Source organism: Rhincodon typus, chromosome 6 (assembly GCF_021869965.1).
Source record: "Rhincodon typus isolate 14 chromosome 6, sRhiTyp1.1, whole genome shotgun sequence".
Classification (NCBI taxonomy): domain Eukaryota; kingdom Metazoa; phylum Chordata; class Chondrichthyes; order Orectolobiformes; family Rhincodontidae; genus Rhincodon; species Rhincodon typus.
In genome coordinates this window covers 23,039,290-23,059,281 of record NC_063337.1, presented here as the reverse complement: position 1 = coordinate 23,059,281, position 19,992 = coordinate 23,039,290, and the positions used below count along the sequence as shown (strand labels likewise).

The window sequence follows — 19,992 nt, the reverse complement described above, 5'->3', positions numbered from 1 at the left end:
CTAGTTGAATGCTATTAACATGGGTTTTGCAATTCAATAGTGGGTCTACAAGTTTCCAAGACTCCCTAAAATTTGCTAGAGAACACAAGACAATGCATGTGATGTAGCCATTTGGTGCTTTTCTAAGATTAAACAACTGTCAGCATGAAATCTGGGTACACAGCACCACTATCCTCCGGCAGGCTGTGTGACCAATCTCTAGCTGCATCTATTTTTCATTTGTGGATTTATACTCCTACCACCAAGGTATAGAATTTGCCTACTGACCGTTATGGTTCCCAGCAGTGCATTCAGGGCAGCATCACTAAAATAAGACGAATTTTGAATGTCTGAACCACTGTTCCCTCCATTTTGTTTTGAGTGTGTCAACTCTTTAATTGAGTTTCCCAGTAAATTTTTTGCGTAGCCATGCAGTAATTAATACGCTAACTTGCGCAGGGGATTTTCTAGTTATTATGCAGATCTGTGGCTTACAGCTAACTCGAGTTCAGATGTTATTTTAAATTCCTTCTTTTGTGGTCCCAGTTCCAAAGTCCATCAAATTGCATGCCTAGAGCATCATCTTATATCCTGAAGTTACATTACCTTGTGGTTGCCATCAGACTCTCACACCAGTTGGTCAGGGAATCCAAAAAGGATTTGGTAATGCAGCGGTCAGGTTAAAACACCACTGACAAACATGTTGGACTGGCATCAGGGTTTTCCACAGGCTGCCAAAATCTCCCCTCCTGCCCCACTGCATGGTGAAACTTAAATACAGCCTGAAGTCTCTGTCAATAACAGATGGATTCAGCATATCATGGCCCTCCCCTCTTCCAGGCGGTCTCAGAATTACTGGCAAAGTCATAACCCCAAGTTGTGGCATCCTTTAAAATGAGATCAGAATGTGTGAACTGGACTTTTACAGTGGTGGTAGGCTGTGGTAGGCTAACCAGTTAGAATGTTAGTAACAAGGTGCCTTACAGGTACTTTTGTGGAACAATGTGAACTATTGTTATTAATAGCATGCCAAATTTAGAATTGTGGATTACAATTTCCCCTACCATTTAATTCCTCAGACTGTCATTGTGTAGGCTGAACATAACCTGAAGTGCTCTTTTCTGGGCATCTATCTGTTTTGGATCAATGGCCTTCTATTGATATGAAGACTTTAGGCTAAACTTCGACTATGGGCCAGATTTGGCTAGGCAGGTAGCTGCGAGACCTGGAAACCCATCAGTTATAAAGTGTCCTAGCTACCAGCTTAATAGAGTAAATTAAACTTGGGAATAGTCAGCTCCCAGCTGCTCCAGAGCAAGTAGTTAACCTAGTGAATTCTAACGGTCCACACACCTAGCTTCCTCTCAGTGGGTACAGATGAAGCCATCCCCATTGTGTAACCTTGGCAGTCAACTCCTTACAGCTGTTGATCGCAGCAATACAATTTGAGCAATTTTTTAAAAAATAAATTCAATACTGGGAAGAAAAATCTAGTTTTCCACAAAGATATCAATATCCCTGTAATGATTCAAGCGTACGCAACTGCCTTGATTCATTCCCCCTCCCACCTCATATTTTGTGGATTGGAAACAAACATTGCTGTATATTAAAAATTCTCAATACTGCAACACGTTCAGTGATTAGTGGAACTCACGTACTCAAAACTTGTTTAGTGAAGTCTGCACATCTTATTGCAACATAAATCTGCTGCAGTGTTATAATATATGTGAGCTCAATGATTAATTTGAGCATTTTGTTTTGTTATTACTCTATTTCTTTATGCTGTTCACCTGTTGTCAGTAGTGATGGCCCAACAGCAATGAGAAATCAAATCCTCAGGAACTGTCTGGCCTCCCCAATTATCTTCATAAATCAATGTTGAGGATGAATTATTGATCAGACAAAGTGATGTTGTGAGCTGACAATTGTAATGAAGAAACCCTTGAGCATATCGATCGATTGTGTAGTTAATACGGTAAATCCCCAAATATCAACAAATTCTTTTTAATTGTGAATATGTACAGTCTGCACAATTTTATGCCAAAGTATGCGGACCAAGCAATTACTGTACAATCCCCATCCACACACAGCCACCTGCATGACACGTGAATGCCCTCCAGTTCTAAGGGCTTGTCTGCATATGTTTAACTGACAGAGCCAAAGTACAAGAGGAGGACATGCGAACCTCAATTTTCCAATAAATCTGCCAACACTTCATAAAAACTTCATGGTAGACTAATTATTAAAGTTAGGTCACATGGGATTCAGGATGAGCTTGTCAACTGGATACATAATTGGTTTAATGGCAGGGGACAGAGAGTGATGGTGGAGGGTTGCTTTTCGGATTGGAGGCCTGTGACCAGCAGTATTCCACAAGGATCGGTTCTGGGTCCTCTTTTGTTTGATATTTTATATAAATGATTTGGATGAGAATATAGAAGGCATGGTTAATAATTTTGTGGATGACACTAAAATTGGTGGCACTGTAGACAGTGAGGAAGGTTTTCGAAGATTACAAAGGGATCTTGATCAAATGGGTCGATGGGCTGAAAAATGGCAGATGAAATTCAATCTGGATAAATGCGAGGTATTGCATTTTGGTACAACAAGCAAGGGTAGGACTTATACAATTAATGGTAGGGCCTTGGGTAGTGTTGTTTAACAGAGGGACCGGGAGGGGGGAGTGGTGCAGGTACATAATTCTTTAAAATTTGCGTCACATATGGGCAGGATGGTTAAAAAGACATTTGGAACGCTTGCCTTCATTGCTCATTCCTTTGAGTATAGGACTTGGGACGTTATGTTGAGGTTGTGCAGGACATTGGTGAGGCTTCTTCTGCAATACTTCCGGTAGCCCAGTTATAGGCAGGATATTATCAAGCTGGAGAGGGTTCAGAAGAGACTTACCAGGATGTTGCCAGGTATGGAAGGTTTGAGATTTAAGGAAAGGCTGGAGCGTAGGAGGTTGAGAGGTGATCTGATAGAAGTTTATAAAATAATGAGAGGTATAAATAGAGTTGATGGTAATTGTCTTTTCCCCAAGATTGGGATTTTAAGACTAGGGGGCATATTTTTAAGGTGAGAGGAGAGAGATTTAAAAAATACATAAGAGGCAATTTTTTTACACGGAGGGTGGTTTGCATGTGGAATGAACTTCCTGGGGAAGTGGTTGTTGTGGGTACAATGACCACATTTAAAAGACATTTGGATGGATATGTGAATAGGAAAGGTTTGGAGGGATACGGGCCAGAGCAGGCAGGTGAGACTAGTTTAGTTTGGGATTATGTTCGGCATGGGCTGATTGGACTGAAGGGTGCTGTACAACTCTTCTGACTCTATAACTGAACAATGGAGATGAGAGTTACCGGCTCCATAACAAAACATCCCAACTTAATTATAAAAGATATATAGTTTACAGAAGCCATACAAATCAGCTGCTTTATGCTCTTGTGATACATATTAACATTCTTACCTGATTCTTGGAGATATCGATAAACCAGGAAGTTTACTTCATCACTAGTTATGCTCATCTTAGCCCCACCTCAAATTATGAGGTCTACCAGCACTGAAGTCTATGCCCTGTTGGATAAGGACAAAAACAAAATGCTAATTTAATTATTTCTCAAAAGGTGAGGTGACAATTAACTCCATTGGTTATAAAGTAAAACAGGTTCAAACAATTATATGGACTTCTGTTCATTCTTTACCCAAAGACTTTTGAATATCATAGAACATCAAAACAAAAATTGTTTTGCTTTGAAAACCAAAGAGGCCGTCATAAACATTGGGGCAGATTTTCAAGTTCCTGTATACATGCTTGCATTTGATCACCCAGAGGCAGTAAATAAAGAAAACTTGTATTGATAGTTTACAACCAAATGACCTTAGAGAACATTAATAGTCAACCATTCGTATGTGGAACTGCAGTTGTTTGTAGGACGACTGATGGGGCTGGCAACAGCTTTTCCCTGAAAGATACAGGTGACCTACTTATGTTTTACAGGTAAGCTAGAAGATTCAAAGTTCACCTTTCTGTTGCTAACCCTCTGATGATCAGACTTACTGAATTCAACTCGACAGTTTACCATGGTGAAATCTGAATGCTGGTCCTTTGGGTTGTTGATTTAGTATCATAAGGAAGATGAAGTCACAAATTACAAAAAAACAGAAAATACCCATTTGCTTCATCCAAGTCCATGTCTGATTGTTCTATCATGGAGTTCTCCCATCACCATCCCTTCATCCTCACCTTCAAACTGTTCAGGTATCTTATGTGCTGTTACATAATTCTTGTATCTTTGAAAATCTTTTTCATTTGAAAAACTAAGGATCAAGTGAGTAATATTTCCACTTGAAATTCATGACAATTATGGACAGCAGTAACCTATAGATAATACAGTAAATTCTTCAATGCAAACTTGGTCACATATTAAAGAACACGTTTATGCCACAAATGTTATTCCTGCACTGTGAATATAAGCATTTAAGATTACAAAGTTTTCAGCTGTACAATGCCATCTTTAAACCTTGCTTGCACTACAACTAGGAAATCATTTCTTAATTACTCCAGAGAAAGTTCACAAAAATTTCCAAACCTCCCCTGTCAACTATAATTATTGAAAACTATACCAACTCTTACCCTTTCCAACATAATTTTGTTTACAATTTTTCCAAGGAGGAACTATTACATTGTGTCAGTTTATAGTCATTCACATAATTATGAAAAAATGCAAGTCTGTCTCAGTGCAAGGATACACCATTTTAGGGATTGCAGCACTGAAATCAGTGATTACTGGACTTGATGTACAGTATTTCCACATTGTAAACATTATTTCAATATGCTTTAATATTCCTAAAATAAAACTCACACTAGAAGAACGCCTGTAGCTTCTCAGTCATATAAACATAACAAGGCATTCAGTCCCTCTGGTCCATCATTCAAATAAATCGTGGCTAATCTGTGCTTCACCTTCATTTACAGTCCACCTCTCCATAAACCACTGTTATATGCTTGCAAGACTCTTGCATTATTTCCGTGGCTGCCACCACCTCGAGGAGATCATGTATAATGAGAACATGCGACACTCGGTGCTGCTGATGCTGAACGACAAGTTCCGCAGCGTGTTGGTCGTTCGCAATCACGAAGATCCCATCATTTCAGTCTTCCAATCTCCCTTCGTGTCGAAGAAACATTGTTTTCTTTCAACCAAAATAATAACCGAGGGACTCAGGTTGGTGCCAACCATCCACCGCCTAGATAACATTTTGAACCTTTTCATTTCGTCTGTTTGCTTTATTTTATCCTCCTGGACAATTTTACTGCTTCCTGCTCACCAGCCGATATTCAGTTCTGAATACTTGTGAGAGATCCCAGGATAGCGTGCAGCCCCTGGCTAACTGAAGGTAAAGTTGTCATAGCCCCTAAGAACAGTCGAGCTACCCTCTCTCGTTAGAGAGAGGCCAAATGACGATGGTTTAACCTGAGGGGTCACCACACCTCGGGCGTGGATCAAGGTTGAGGACTTCGTGGTAACCTGAGCCAGTGCAGGAGTTGAACCTTCGCTGTTGGTTTGGTTTGGCTTTGCTTTGCAAACCAGCCATGCAATCAACTGAGACAGCAAGGTGTAGAGTTGGATGAACACAGCAGGCCAAGCAGCATCAGAGGAGCAGGAAGGCTGACGTTTTGGGCCTAGACCCTTCATCAGAAATGGGGGAGGGGAAGGGGGTTCTGAAATAAATAGGGAGAGAGGGGGAGGCGGATAGAAGATGGATAGAGAAGATAGGTGGAGAGGAAACAGGCAGGTCGAAGCAGGACATGGTCGAGCAGTTTCAAGGCCAAAGAGATTACGAGAGAGTTGCAGTGGGAGAGAGATCCCCTGAGGTTTGTCCGGAGGGAGGAGGGTAACTTCTTCAGGCTGGGCATCCCTAGAAGAGGCTTCGCAGTGGGGTTAAAAAATCTTCTCCTCTATCCATCTTCTATCCACCTCCCCCTCTCTCCCTATTTATTTCAGAACCCCCTCCCCCATTTCTGATGAAGGGTCTAGGCCCGAAACGTCAGCCTTCCTGCTCCTATGATGCTGCTTGGCCTGCTGTGTTCATCCAGCCCTGCACCTTGTTGTCTCGGATTCTCCAGCATCTGCAGTTCCTACTATCTCTGATTCAATTTTAACCCCACTGCAAAGCCTCTTCTAAGGATGCCTAGCCTGAAGAAGTTACCCTCCTCCCTCCGGACAAACCTCAGGGGATTTCTCTCCCACTGCAACTCTCTTGTAATCTCTTCGGCCTTGAAAATGCTCGACCATGTCCTGCTTCTACCTGTCTGTTTCCTCTCCACTTATCTTCTCCTCTATCCATCTTCTATCCGACCCCCCCACCTCCCTATTTATTTCAGAACCCCCTTCCCCTCCCCCATTTCTGATGAAGAGTCTAGGCCCGAAACGTCAGCCTTCCTGCTCCTATGACGCTGCTTGGCCTGCTGTGTTCATCCAGCTCTTGTTGTCTCGGATTCTCCAGCATCTGCAGTTCCTACTATCTCTGATGCAATCAACTGAGCTCACTGACACACTTCTAACTAGGGTCAAGTAGGTCAAACCTAAACCAGTGCGGCCACATAATCAGGAACAGAATTAACAGTTGCTTAGACGTGTGGATTAGGGAAAGCAAATTGTGGTTGAAGCAGCTTTGTTTTGTCTTTTGTTTTTAGTGAGCTAGCTGAGAGGCTCAATGAGGGTAGTGAAGTTGATGTGGTGCTGTTTCCGAAAGGTGTCTGATAAAGTGCCAGGCTTGAAAGCCAAGTTGGGAAGGGACAGCATTGGTTGTAGGACAGGAAATGGAGAGTTTAACAGCTTGGTGAAGGTCTTGGTGGACAGCGAGAGCCTTTTTCCTCGGATGGTGATGGCTAACACGAGGGGACATAGCTTTAAATTGAGGGGTGATAGATATAGGACAGATGTCAGAGGTAGGTTCTTTACTCAGAGAGTAGTAAGGGTGTGGAATGCCCTGCCTGCAACAGTAGTAGACTTGCCAACTTTAAGGGCATTTAATTGGTCATTAGATAAACATATGGATGATAATGGAATAGTGTAGGTTAGATGGGCTTCAGATTGGTTTCACAGGTCAGCGCAACATCGAGGGCCAAAGGGCCTGTACTGCGCTGTAATGTTCTATGTTCTATCTATAACTGAATTACATGGCTGCTCTGAGGCCATTTTAGATACAGTGGGTCTGGCATCACATATAGGCCAGTGCAGGCAAGGCTGGAAGATTTAGTTCCCTAAAGGAAGAACATTAATCAATTAAGACAACATAGTGTGGAGCAGGAGTAACACAGCAGGTCAGGCAGCATTAGAGGAGCAGAAAAGTTGACGTTTCGGGTTGAGACCCTTCTTCAGAAATGGGGCGGGGGAAGGGAGCTGGGAAACAAATAGGGGGAGGAGGGGTCAGGCTGGGGAAAGGTAGGTGGGATGGTAATATAAGGATGCAGATATGGAGTGGTGGGGCGGATAGGTGGGAGAGAAGATGGACAGGTTGTGTCAGGTCAAGGAGGCTGGAGGAAGGAGGGGTGGGATTGGGGAAGGTAGGTGGGGTGGTGATAGATGAATGCAGGTAGGGAGGAGTGGGGATTGGTCGGCAGGAAGGTTGTGTCAGGTCAAGGAGGCAAGGATGGGGAAATTTTAAAACTGGTGAATTCTATGTTAAGGCCATTGGGCTGTAGGCTCCCAAGGCAGAATATGAAGTGTTGCTCCTCCAGTTTGCGCGTGGCATCATTGTGGCGCTGGAGGCAGCCCAGGATGGACATATCATCAAGGGAGGAGGAGGGGCAGTTAAAATGGTTGGTGACTGGAAGGTGTTGTTGATTATTGCGTACAGATCGCAGATGCTCCACGAAATGGTCCCAGAGTCTGCGCTTGGTCTCACCAATGTAGAGGAGGCCACATCGGGAGCAACGGATACAGTAGACTAGGTTGGAGGGCATACAGGTGAACCCCTGTCGGATATGAAAAGTTTGCTTTGGGCCTTGGATGGAGGTGAGGAGGTGAGGGGGTGGGGGGGGGGGGGCAGTGGTATGCAGGGACAGGTGTAGCACTTCCTGTGTTTGCAGGGAAAGGTGCCAGATGTGATGGGGTTAGCGGGGAGTGTGCAGCAGATGAGGGAGTCACGGAGTGAGCAGTCCCTATGAAAGGCAGATACGGGTGGGGAGGGAAATATCTCTTTGGTCGTGCATTGTAGGTGGCGGAGAATGATACGCTGGATATGGAGGTTGGTGGGGTGGTATGAGAGGACCAGGGGGATTCTGTCTTTTTGTAGGGGGGAGGGGGTTTGAGGATAGAAGTGCAGGAAATGCAAGCCGTGCAGTTGAGGGAATTTTCGATCAATGGATAGGTGAAGTTGCGGTCCTTGAAATAGGAGGACATCTGGCACAGTAAAGGAAGAGAAAAGACTTCCGGTTTAAAGTGCATTTATTTCAATGCATGAGGCCTGAATGGAAAGGCAGATGAGCTCAGAGCATGGATTGGGTCTGGGGACTGGGATATTGTAGCCATAACAGAAACATGGCTGAGAGAAGGGCAGGATTGGCAGCTCAATGTTCTAGGATACAGAAGCTCCAGGTGTGACAGAAGTCAAGCAAGGAGGGGGAGTTGCCCTTTTGATAAGGGAGGACACAACAACAGTGCTTAGAGAGGATATTCTTAACGGGTCATCAAATGATGCCATATAGTTAGAACTTAGAAACAAGAAGGGGTTGGTCAATCTGTTGGGACTGTATTATAGACCCCCAAATAGCCAGTGGGTACAAGAGGACCAGATGTGTACAGAGATTGCAGATACCTGTAGGAATAATACAGTAGCATTGGTTGGAGATTTTAATTTCCCCTGTATCGACTGGACCACCCAGACTGCAAAAGGCCCGGATGGGGTGGAATTTGTCAAATGTGTCCAAGAAAGTTTCCTAAATCAATATGTAGAGGGCCCTACACGGGAGGGTGCAACACTGGATCTCCTCTTATGAAGCAAGGTTGGGCAAGTGACTGAAGCGTCAGTCGGAGAGCACTTTGGGTCCAGTGACCATAACTCTCTCAGTTTTAACATAGTTATGGAAAAAGATAGGACAGGTCCACAGGTTAAGGTGCTAAACTGGAGCAGGGCCAATTTTGGGGCCATTAGGCAGGATCTAGCAAGGTCGACTGGGCTAGTCTGTTTGAAGGGAAAGGAACGACTGGCTTTTAAAAGTGTGACTGTATTTACTGAGGAGAGAATCATGGATGCTATGGAAATAAGGGAACCAAGTGGGGATGTTTTGGACCGCATACATATTACCAGAGAGGAGGTGTTTAAAGCGCATTAAGGGGGATAAATCCCCTGGGCCTGATCCAGTCCATCCTGGGACATTGTCGGTGGCTAGGGAAGAAATTGCAGAGGGCCTTGCAGAGATTTTTGCTTCATCTCTAGCCACTGGTGAAGTTCCAGAAAACTGGAGGGTGGCTAAAGTTGTTCCATTGTTTAAGAAAGGTAACAAAGACAAGCCAGGGAATTATAGATCAGTGAGCCTGACATCAGTGGTAGGCAAGTTATTGGAGAGGATACTGAGGGACAGGGTCAACCAACATTTGGATAGTCAAGGTCTGATGAGGACAGTCAGCATGGATTTGTGTGCGGGAAGTCATGTCTGACAAAATCGAAGAGATAACCAAGGGGATCGATGAGGGTGGGGCAGATGTTGTTGAGATGGACTTTAGTAAGGCCTTTGACAAGGTCCCTCCGACACTTCCACCATCTGCAATCCGACCCCACCAAAGACATTTTTCCCTCTCCACCCTTATCTGCTTTTCGGAGCGACCACTCTCTCCGTGACTCCCTTGCCCGCACCACACTCCCCTCCAGCCCCAACACACCCGGCACTTTTCCCTGCAACCGCAGGAAGTGCTACACCTGCCCCCACATCTCCTCCCTCACCCCCATCCCAGGCCCCAAGAAGACTTTCCACATCAAGCAGATGTTCACCGGCACATCTGCTAATGTGGTATACTGCATCCGCTGTACCCATTGTGGCCTCCTCTACATCGGGGAAACCAAACGGAGGCTTGTGGACCGCTTTGCGGAACACCTACGCTCAGTTCGCAATAAACAACTGCACCTCCCAGTCGCGAACCATTTCAACTCCACCTCCCATTCCTCAGACGACATGTCCATCCTGGGCCTCCTGCAGTGCCACAACGATGCCACCTGCAGGTTGCAGGAACAGCACCTCATATTCCGCTTGGGAACCCTGCAGCCCAATGGCATCAATGTGGACTTCACAAGCTTCAAAATCTCCCCTTCCCCTACCGCATCCCAAAACCAGCCCTGCTTGTCCCTGCCTCCCTAACCTATCCTTCCTCCCACCTATTCCCTCCTCCCACCTCAAACCCCCCCCCCATCTCCTACCTATGAGCCTCATCCCGCCCCCTTTTCCTGTCCGTCCTCCCTGGACTGACCTATCCCCGCCCTAACTCCCCACCTACACTCACCTTTACTGGCTCCATCCCCGCCTCTTTGACCTGTCTGTCTCCTCTCCACCTATCTTCTCCTCTATCCATCTTCTATCCGCCTCCCCCTCTCTCCCTATTTATTTCAGGACCCCCTTCCCCTCCCCCATTTCTGAAGAAGGGTCTAGGCCCAAAACGTCAGCTTTCCTGCTCCTCTGATGCTGCTTGGCCCGCTGTATTCATCCAGCTCTACACCTTGTTATCTCAGATTCTCCAGCATCTGCAGTTCCTACTATCTCTGGGGCATAGGTTTAAGGTGAGAGGGGAAAGATTTAAGAAGGACCTGAGGGGCAACTTCTTCATGCAGAGAGTGGTGTATATATGGAATGGGCTGCCAGAGAAAGTGGTTGAGGCAGGTACAATAGCAACATTTAAAAAACATTTGGATCGGTACACGGATGGGAAGGGTTTAGAGGGATATGGACCAAATGTGGGCAATTGGAACTAATGGACACCATGGTCAGCATGGAAGAGTTTGGGCCGAAAGGTCTGTTTCCATGCTGTATTACTCTATGACTCTATGACCAAATTTGCAGCGTGTTAAAATCAGGGTGGAAGAGTAACCTTGCTTGGGCTGAAAGGAGAGTCTTTGGCAAAAGAAACCCTTGCTTTGAAAGACAGTTCCAATATTGCAAGTTATCAGGCTCAAAGAAAAGAACAGAAATAATCCCTTGGGAGATAATAATCACTCTGGATTGATTCCAGGAAAACAGAATGCCTTTGTAATGTATATCTGTGAAGTGAGATGCTTTGGTTGGACTAAGTGTATGAAGGGTGTTTCTATTCTGTCGTTTGACAGTGTTTAATTAATATCTTTGATTACTCTGAACTTTTTAAAATATAAAATTGTGACGTATCATTCTTGCAGCCTGACTGGAAGCTTGAAATTCTTTAAAAATGTTATTGATCTCTGTGGAGATCAGAACAACGATTGTATTCAAAGTGCTGAAAATACTAACTTTAACATGCTGAAAAAATTGTACATTGATCACCCACCCTGAAATAAGTGAAAGCTGAAGGATTAAAAATCAAACACTTGAAAAACATTCAACTTGACTCATTATTCTGCAGCTGAAACAAATGTCACACAGGCCTGCTTCTGGGATGCATAAATGGCCTCTAACAGTCATAATCAATTTGGTGCTTTTTGTTTTGGTACTGGTGCTAAATACTTGGCATACCTTACTATTTTAAATGAAATGAAAGATTATTGTCCAAACCTTAAACCAATGGAGTGCACAAGCCCTTTTTACAGCAGTCTAGTTTTCCACTTGTGCATTTGCCAGGCCACAATTTCTCTTCATTCATTGTAATGAACAAAAAAAATCACAAGAGACAAACATAACCAGCTTAAAAAATGTATGGCCAACAGCTGCATTTTTACAAAGAACTAACTTAACCTATTGTTTTTACTGTACACAGTGTACAGAATTGTGTACCTTTGGTGCACAGGTTAGAGTCCCATAAAATGCTCCCAGTCAGATAAAATAGGCCTGTAATGAGCTTTGACAGCCCTACATTATGTCCTGAAATCTACAGATTCTTGGAGGAAAAAAAGCATAGTTACAATCTTGATCACTAGTGAAACAGCAAGCCATTGTAACAATGTGGTTAATGTAATAACCCACACTCCCAACAACCTATACCTAGTATTAGTTTCCAGCACAAAGGAAAATAAATCTCATTGCACAAGTTTGAAACGTGAATCTTTAGTCAATAAATCAATAATTGCTTGTTGCAAACAGTGTCCATAACCTGGGACTACTTACATGGTTGAAATTAACTAGGTCAAAGTTTTTTTTATAATTACCAAATAACAGTGCAAGTCTAAACAGAGTATTGGGCTAAGAATTCCACACAAGAAGTATGTGTAAAAATTTGAGGTGATAGTTGATAAGTGATATTGTACACTGAACTATTCATCCCCATTTGAAACAGACAGAATTCTGCCTGCTTTAGTAGCACTGTTTACATTTACACTCATATTAATGCTGCCAGAAGTTTTAATTTTACTGTACAAAATCACCTGCTGCGTAAACATACACAGATAAAAAAAATTAAAAGTTATTCTCTTCTTGTATATACATTTCTTCCAGTCAGCAAGTGATTAAAATTACAGCACAGGAACAGGCCCTTCGGCCCTCCAAGCCTGCGCCGATCCAGATCCTCTATCTAAACCTGTCGCCTATTTTCCAAGGTTCTGTATCCCTCTGCTCCCTGCCCATTCATGTATCTGTCTAGATACATCTTAAATGACGCTATCGTGCCCGCCTCCACCACCTCCGCTGGCAATGCGTTCCAGGCACCCACCACTCTCTGCGTAAAGAACTTTCCACGCATATCTCCCTTAAATTTTTCCCCTCTCACCTTGAAATCGTGACCCCTAGTAATTGAGTCCCCCACTCTGGGAAAAAGCTTCTTGCTATCCATCCTGTCTATACCTCTCATGATTTTGTAGACCTCAATCAGGTACCCCCTCAACCTCTGTCTTTCTAATGTAAATAATCCTAATCTACTTAACCTCTCTTCATAGCTAGCGCCCTCCATACCAGGCAACATCCTGGTGAACCTCCTCTGCACCCTCTCCAAAACATCCACAACCTTTTGGTAATGTGGCAACCAGAACTGTACGCAGTATTCCAAATGTGGTCGAACCAAAGTCCTATACAACTGCAACATGACCTGCCAACTCTTGTACTCAATATCCCGTCTGATGAATTAAAGCATACCGTATGCCTTCTTGACCACTCTATCGACCTGCGTTGCCACCTTCAGGGTACATTGGACCTGAACACCCAGATCTCTCTGTGCATCAATTTTCCCCAGGGCTTTTCCATTTACCGTACAGTTTGCTATTGAATTGGATCTTCCAAAATGCACCACCTCACATTTGCCTGGATTGAACTCCATCTTACATTTCTCCGCCCAACTCTCCAATCTATCTATATTCTGCTGCATTCTCCGACAGTCCCCTTCACTATCTGCTTCTCCACCAATCTTAGTGTCATCTGCAAACTTGCTAATCAGACCATCTATACCTTCCTCCAGATCATTTATGTATATCATAAACAATACTGGTCCCAACACGGATCCCTGTGGAACACCACTGGTCACAGTTCACCATTTTGAGAAACTCCCTTCCACTACAACTCTCTGTCTCCTATTGCCCGGCCAGTTCTCTATCCATCTAGCTAGTACACCCCGGGCCCCATGCGACTTTACTTTCTCCATCAGCCTACCATGGGGAATCTTATCAAACGCCTTACTGAAGTCCATGTATATGACATCTACAGCCCTTCCCTCATCTATCAACTTTTATATATGTTGATTATATGTCGGGATTGTCTTTCTATCTAACCCTCTCCATTATTACATTTAATTACCACATTTTCTCTATTTGTATTTGCCTCAGAATCTGAATACCAAGATAAACCCAAAGGAGGCCAGATGACAAGTGAGTAGTTATATTTGATCCAGGGCCTCCAGAAGGGAGTGCAGGTTATAATCCCAGTCCTGGGATCTTTGTATGAGGGGATACAGAGCTTAGGGGGCCAAGACACTCCAAATCCTCTCGGTGCACAGGCAATGCTATGAAGGTATCTACTCTCTCCCTGAAGTTGTTCTTGCATTCCTTCAGGTAGTGGGTTACGTTGAGACATTGGACACTAAATAGGCTAAAGATAAACCTGTAGAACAGGTTAAATCAGAGGCTGCCAACCTCATCAAAATATTTCAACTGCCAAAACATCTTTTTTCTTTATTGATATATTTAAAATGTATCACTTTTTCTCCCTAAGGAGCAAAGCAACCACATAAATATTAGATTGGAGATAAATACAGAGGTCAGCAAGATCTGGGCGCAGGTGTAAGCCATCTGGAACACACTGCAACAAGGGTCATAACAAGGGTTCTTGTGCTGCATGGTAGTGTCCCCACCCCAGACTGAGAAACCTGGGTTCAAGTCCCACCTACTCCAGAGGTGTGTAATTACATTTTTGAACAGATTGATTAGAAAAATATCAGAAATGACTGTTGGATTGTCATATAAGCCCAACAGATTCATTGCAGTCCTGTTTGAATGCAAACCTGCAATCCCTACTTGAGCTAGACCTAATACTGCATACAAGATTTTTAATACCCACAGGATAACTAGACATGGACAGCAGATACGGCTTCAGCATCATCACCCATGTCCCAGGAATGAACTTTAAAAAACACTTATGGAACCAAGAATATTTTTTACCATGCCTAAAGCTGAACAAAAGCTTAGTTTTTCATCTACATTTTCAAACTCAGTGGTTTTACAGAACTGAATGGTTGATTTGCTGCTTTCTATAATTTGTTAGACAAATACAACGCACAGAAAGAACAATGGGTGGAGGAAATATTAAGTTAAATCAATCAAAAAGTCAACTGAAAAGGAGACAGATTTTTAACTCCCATTTCCGAAGAGAAATTGGGCAGACCAGGAGTTATAGTCAAAGTGGTCCAATTTTGCTCCAAGGCCTTTGTTTTAATGCAGTTTTAGCCTGGGCAACTGAGGACTCTGCTTGACTTTGCCAATTGTCTCAAAGTTGTAAGCAAATCAGGATCCTGTTATGTGGAAAGGATCTGGAAGCCATTTTAAGAGCATGCTGAATGGAGCATCTACAGAGGATACATTACTCATTGAAGCAGATGAAAACAGAGTCATCAGACTAGAAGTCTTGAAGACAGGGGAAATACCTACAATAGTGGGTTCAGGAGGAGGAAGTGAGCTCTGATAAAGCATAGTCACAGTCTTGTAATAAGAGATAACAAGGTGTAGAGCTGGATGAACAAGGTGTAGAGCTGGCCAAGCAGCATCAGAGGAGCAAGAAAGCTGACGTTTCGGGTTTGGACACTTCTTCAGAAAAAGTCTTGTTCAGTCACAGTCTTGTTATCTTTTTCAATAACTACTTTGATAAATAATGCAACACATTAGTAAAATCTGTAAAAGGCTTCAAGGTTTCAATGGCTATAAATACATTTCAAGTCACCATCGAAATATAAGAACATAAGAACTAGGAACAGGAGTAGGCCATCCGGCCCCTCTAGCCTGCCCCGCCATTTAATAAGATCATGGCTGATCTTTTTGATACTCAGCTCCACTTACCCGCCTGCTCACCATAACCCTTAATTCCTTTGCTGTTCAAAAATTTATCCAGCCTTGCCTTAAACATATTTAGCGAGGTAGCTTCAACCGTTTCACTGGCCAGGGAATTCCACAGATTCACAACCCTTTGGGTGAAGAAGTTCCTCCTGACCTCAGTCTGCTTCCCTTTATTTTGAGGCTAAGCCCCCTAGTCCTAGTTTCACCTGCTAGCGGAAACAACCTCCCTGCCTCCACCTTATCTATTCCCTTCATAATCTTATATGTTTCTATAAGATCTCCCCTCATTCTTCTGAATTCCAATGAGTATAATCCCAGCCTACTCAGTCTCTCCTCATAATCCAACCCTCTCAACTCTGGAATCAACGGAGTGAATCTCCTCTGCACCCCCTCCAGTGCTAGTATATCCCTTCTCAAGTAAGGAGACCAAAACGGCACACAGTACTCCAGGTGTGGCCTCACCAGGACTCTATACAGCTGCAGCATAGCCTCCCTGTTTTTAAACTCCATCCCTCTAGCAATGACAGACAAAATTCCATTTGCCTTTTTAATTACCTGCTGCACCTGTAATCCTACTTGTAGCGATTCATGCACAAGGACACCCAAGTTCCTTTGCACAGCAGCGTGCTGCAATTTTTTACCATTTAAAACAAAGTCCATTTTGCTATTATTCCTACCAAAATAGATGACCCCACACTTATCAACATTGTACTTCATCTGCCAGACCTTTGCCCACTCACTTAGACTATCTATATCCCTCTGCAGACTTTCAGTGTTTTCTGCATACTTTACCACTCATCTTAGTGTCATCTGCAAATTTTGACACACCACACTTAGTCCCCAACTCCAAATCATCCGTGGAAATTGTAAACAATTGCGGTCCCAGCACTGATCACTGAGGCACACCACTAGCCACTGACCGCCAACCAGAAAAACACCCATTTACCCCTACTCTTTGCTTTCTACTAGTCAACCAATCCTCTATCCATGCCAATACATTACCTGTAATACCGTGCAACTTTAAATATGGCACTTTATTATCCACCAATCACTGTTGCTGGGCCAAGATCCTGGAACTTCCTTTCCAACAGTACCATGGGTGTTCCTATTTCTCAAGGACTACTACAGTCCAAGAAGCGTCTTCTTGAGAACAGGTCATGATGGACAATAAATGCTAGCCTAGCCAACAACACAAATATTCCATTAATGAATGAAAAGAGTGGACAATGTTATTTTCATGAAGCGCAGAGCAGAACACTTCTAGTCCCGCAAAAGTGATTGCTACACTTGACTTTTCAAGATACGTCTGCATCAATGGACTTTATTACAGTGTCAGAAGTGTGTGGTTTATACACAGGCAATCCCTGGTTGCAAATGGATTCTGTTTGAGTCTGTTCGCAAGTCGATAAGAAGGCAAATCAGAACACAATGCAGGACAAAACAACAGTTCGCAAGTTCAACGAAATGTTCATATGTTGCATCTTTAAAATTACATGCCTTTATGGGACTGTGTTGGTAAGAATGGCTGTTTGTAAATCAGGGATCCCCTGTGGTAGGTTGTTGTAATGGAGTCCTGTCTTCACAAGCATGTAGCTGACTTAAGTCACAGACAATAAATATAATGCAGTCCATATAAATGCTATTTCTTAGTGTTGTAGACTTCTAAGTTTATAAAGAAAGTGAACTGAATAAATGAATGCTGTATTTAAAACTATTTTAAAATTAATTGTATATCAAAAGGAGCTGGTAAAATGTTAAAGACAGCTTTCTGAGGAACTAACATACATGCAGTTCCCTAATGTTGTCTAAGATTACATCACTGATAATTAAACATGCACTTTATATTCAGCACAAAAACTACTTTCTAATGGCATAAATAGCTACCAGAAAGATGAAGAAACAGCAATACAAAGTTTTCGAATGTGGTAATTTTCCTTCTCACCACTAAAGTGTCAGTTTTTGGAAAATGCTTAAAATTTCAGGGCAACAAATACTGGTTTATTTTGTTGCAAAATGATTTGTCTGCAATGCTTGTGAGGGGAGAAATGATACATTAGCATGATACTTTGTTATGATCACTCAAGTCTCATTGATTTCCAGTCTGTCAAGCAAATGTTGACAAAAACAACATACAATGCTATTCTCAGCACTTGTAAGAATCTTTGCATAGAACTTGGTTTGCCTTGTCACGCTCTGTGTTGTCAGCTCTGTTTCTTCGAAAGAAACTAGATTACAGACTGTTGCTGAAATGTACCTAGTCATCAATGTACATTTGAAGTGGAAGAATTTCTCTGATTAGATGAGTAAGGTCCTAGGTAAAGAATTCATACAAAGTTGAATTATCTCTTAATTTAGTCTATTTTACTCCGTACTATTTAATTTTTAAATAAAAGATCTTTCTCATATCATTCTTGCACAAAGTGACTTCCACACTTAAAGTACTGAGATGGACATTTTCAAGCTCAAAGAAGAAATTTTATACTAGCAAAAATCCATTAAGCTTTACAATTAGATGCAAAGATTTTTGCAAAGTCCGAAGTGTAGTACAGTAAGTTCCTGCAATCAACACTTTAACAGCCCAAAAAGCAAAAAGACTGAAGCGATGATAACATGATAGCATGGTTTGTCATTCTTTCTCCCCGCAAAATATATAAGATGAATAATTTGTCAGCTGTTATTTGTCCTGCACTTTTGAAGGGCTTTGCAAAAGTCACACCTTAAATAGTGCAAAGAGAGACTAATGAACAAAGTAACACTGTTCTCATGTTATAGTGCATGTCATCTTACCAGACAGATTTTACTGCAGTTTCAATTCATTGGTAATTTTACACAATTTTGTTTTAAAGAACTGCTATAATCTGACCCATATTAGGTTAACTTCCAATATGTTGTGCAAAAATCTTAAACAAAATCCCAGCAACATGACTTGATAATGCTTTGTTTTCTACTTCTTAAGTACATGTTCGAGTGTCTGGAGTCATTCTTTTTCTCTCGTTATTCTGTAATTCACTCTCTCTTTCACATTCTTCTCAACTCTCTTTGCATCTTCTACCTCAGCAACTATTTCCCTCACGTGCATTCCCTCCAACTATCTCACTTTCTTCTCCATTTGATCTCTGTTATTCACTCTCATTCTGTTTCAATTTGGCTTGTTTCACTTCTTTAAATCATTTCTTTTCTTCCTCTCCGTTATGTTAAATTTTGCCACTATGGCAGACTACTAATAAATCTCTATTTTCTGGATCAATTTATCATAATTATGTATCACCATTATTCAGATTTGGATGGGTAAATAGAGTAGAACATTGCATGTAATATTTAAATAGATCAACACAGTTAAAGGGGAATGGCAAGATAGGAGGCAAAAATTCTTAAAAGTTTTTGAAAAGTTTCAAAATGCATTACAAAAACTGAAATTTGGAAATATTATCTTTGGCCATTGCTTTTTAATCTCCCTTTTATGGCCATCTGGGCAAAAGATTGCTGTTAAGACTCCAGTTAAATAGATCACTACTCTCAAACAGAAAACCTTGTAATGCTAGTTATTAGTGGTAAAATTGTAATGGTAAAATGGACCTTGAATATCATTTTGAAAAAAATGCGCTCATGGTTTCTAGCAAACCACAGAAATTTAATTTGGACTGTCTGTGCCTGACCGCATTACATTTTGTAAGTGACTTTTTACATGTACAGTAGAAATAATTATGGAACAGAAATGGAGACCCTGAAATTTCTTAAATAATGCGGTGGAACTCCTGGCAACCAATCTGCCCTGGTCATAAGCACATAACAAGTTGTGGAATGAGGTCATTTCAGATTCTCCTGAGTTTCCACCTAGCTGGAGGCCAGCAATTTTGGAGTAGCATGAGTAAACAAATGGGGTTAAAACTTTAATTCCTGGTGTCAATCTCACCACTGGGAAGAAATATTGCTAGGAACCCGTAAATGCTGGTCAGAGAAAAATAGGAATTTAGTTCAAGATGGTCAATTAAGTGATAGATGAACCAATAACCATGAAAGTATTGACAACCCCACAGAAACGTCTGGCAAAAGCATCAAAATAAATCAGAAAATGCTTTCTTAGGCAGCAAGCATTTAGGACCTGGAATGCACTTTCTGAGAACGTTATTGAGCTGGTTTCAAAGAGGAATTGGATAAGCAACTGAAGTGAAGAAAGAGGGGAAGTTATACTAGCTGAATTGCTCTTCCACAGACATAATGGATATGCATGTCAAATAGCCTCCTTCTGCTCTATAATTATTCTATTCCATTCAATTCTAATTATTATATTGTCATGTGACCGTGAATTCCACCTCTGCTGAGATATAGTCCTGGCCCTCATGTCAGTCTATATCT

At 42.3% G+C, this 19,992-nt stretch overlaps 1 protein-coding gene across 5 annotated transcripts in view; it reads right to left on the bottom strand.

The window, feature by feature from the left end:
* LOC109910632 (F-box-like/WD repeat-containing protein TBL1X) overlaps positions 1-19,992 on the bottom strand; it is a 446,017-nt gene that overhangs the window by 84,238 nt on the left and 341,787 nt on the right. For all 5 annotated transcript variants that reach the window (XM_048597767.1, XM_048597765.1, XM_048597766.1 and 2 more), the window contains one exon: positions 3,452-3,558. In XM_048597767.1, coding sequence (XP_048453724.1) covers positions 3,452-3,509 — 58 coding nt within the window. In that variant the 5' untranslated portion in view covers positions 3,510-3,558. The remainder of the gene's footprint in view (positions 1-3,451; positions 3,559-19,992) is intronic.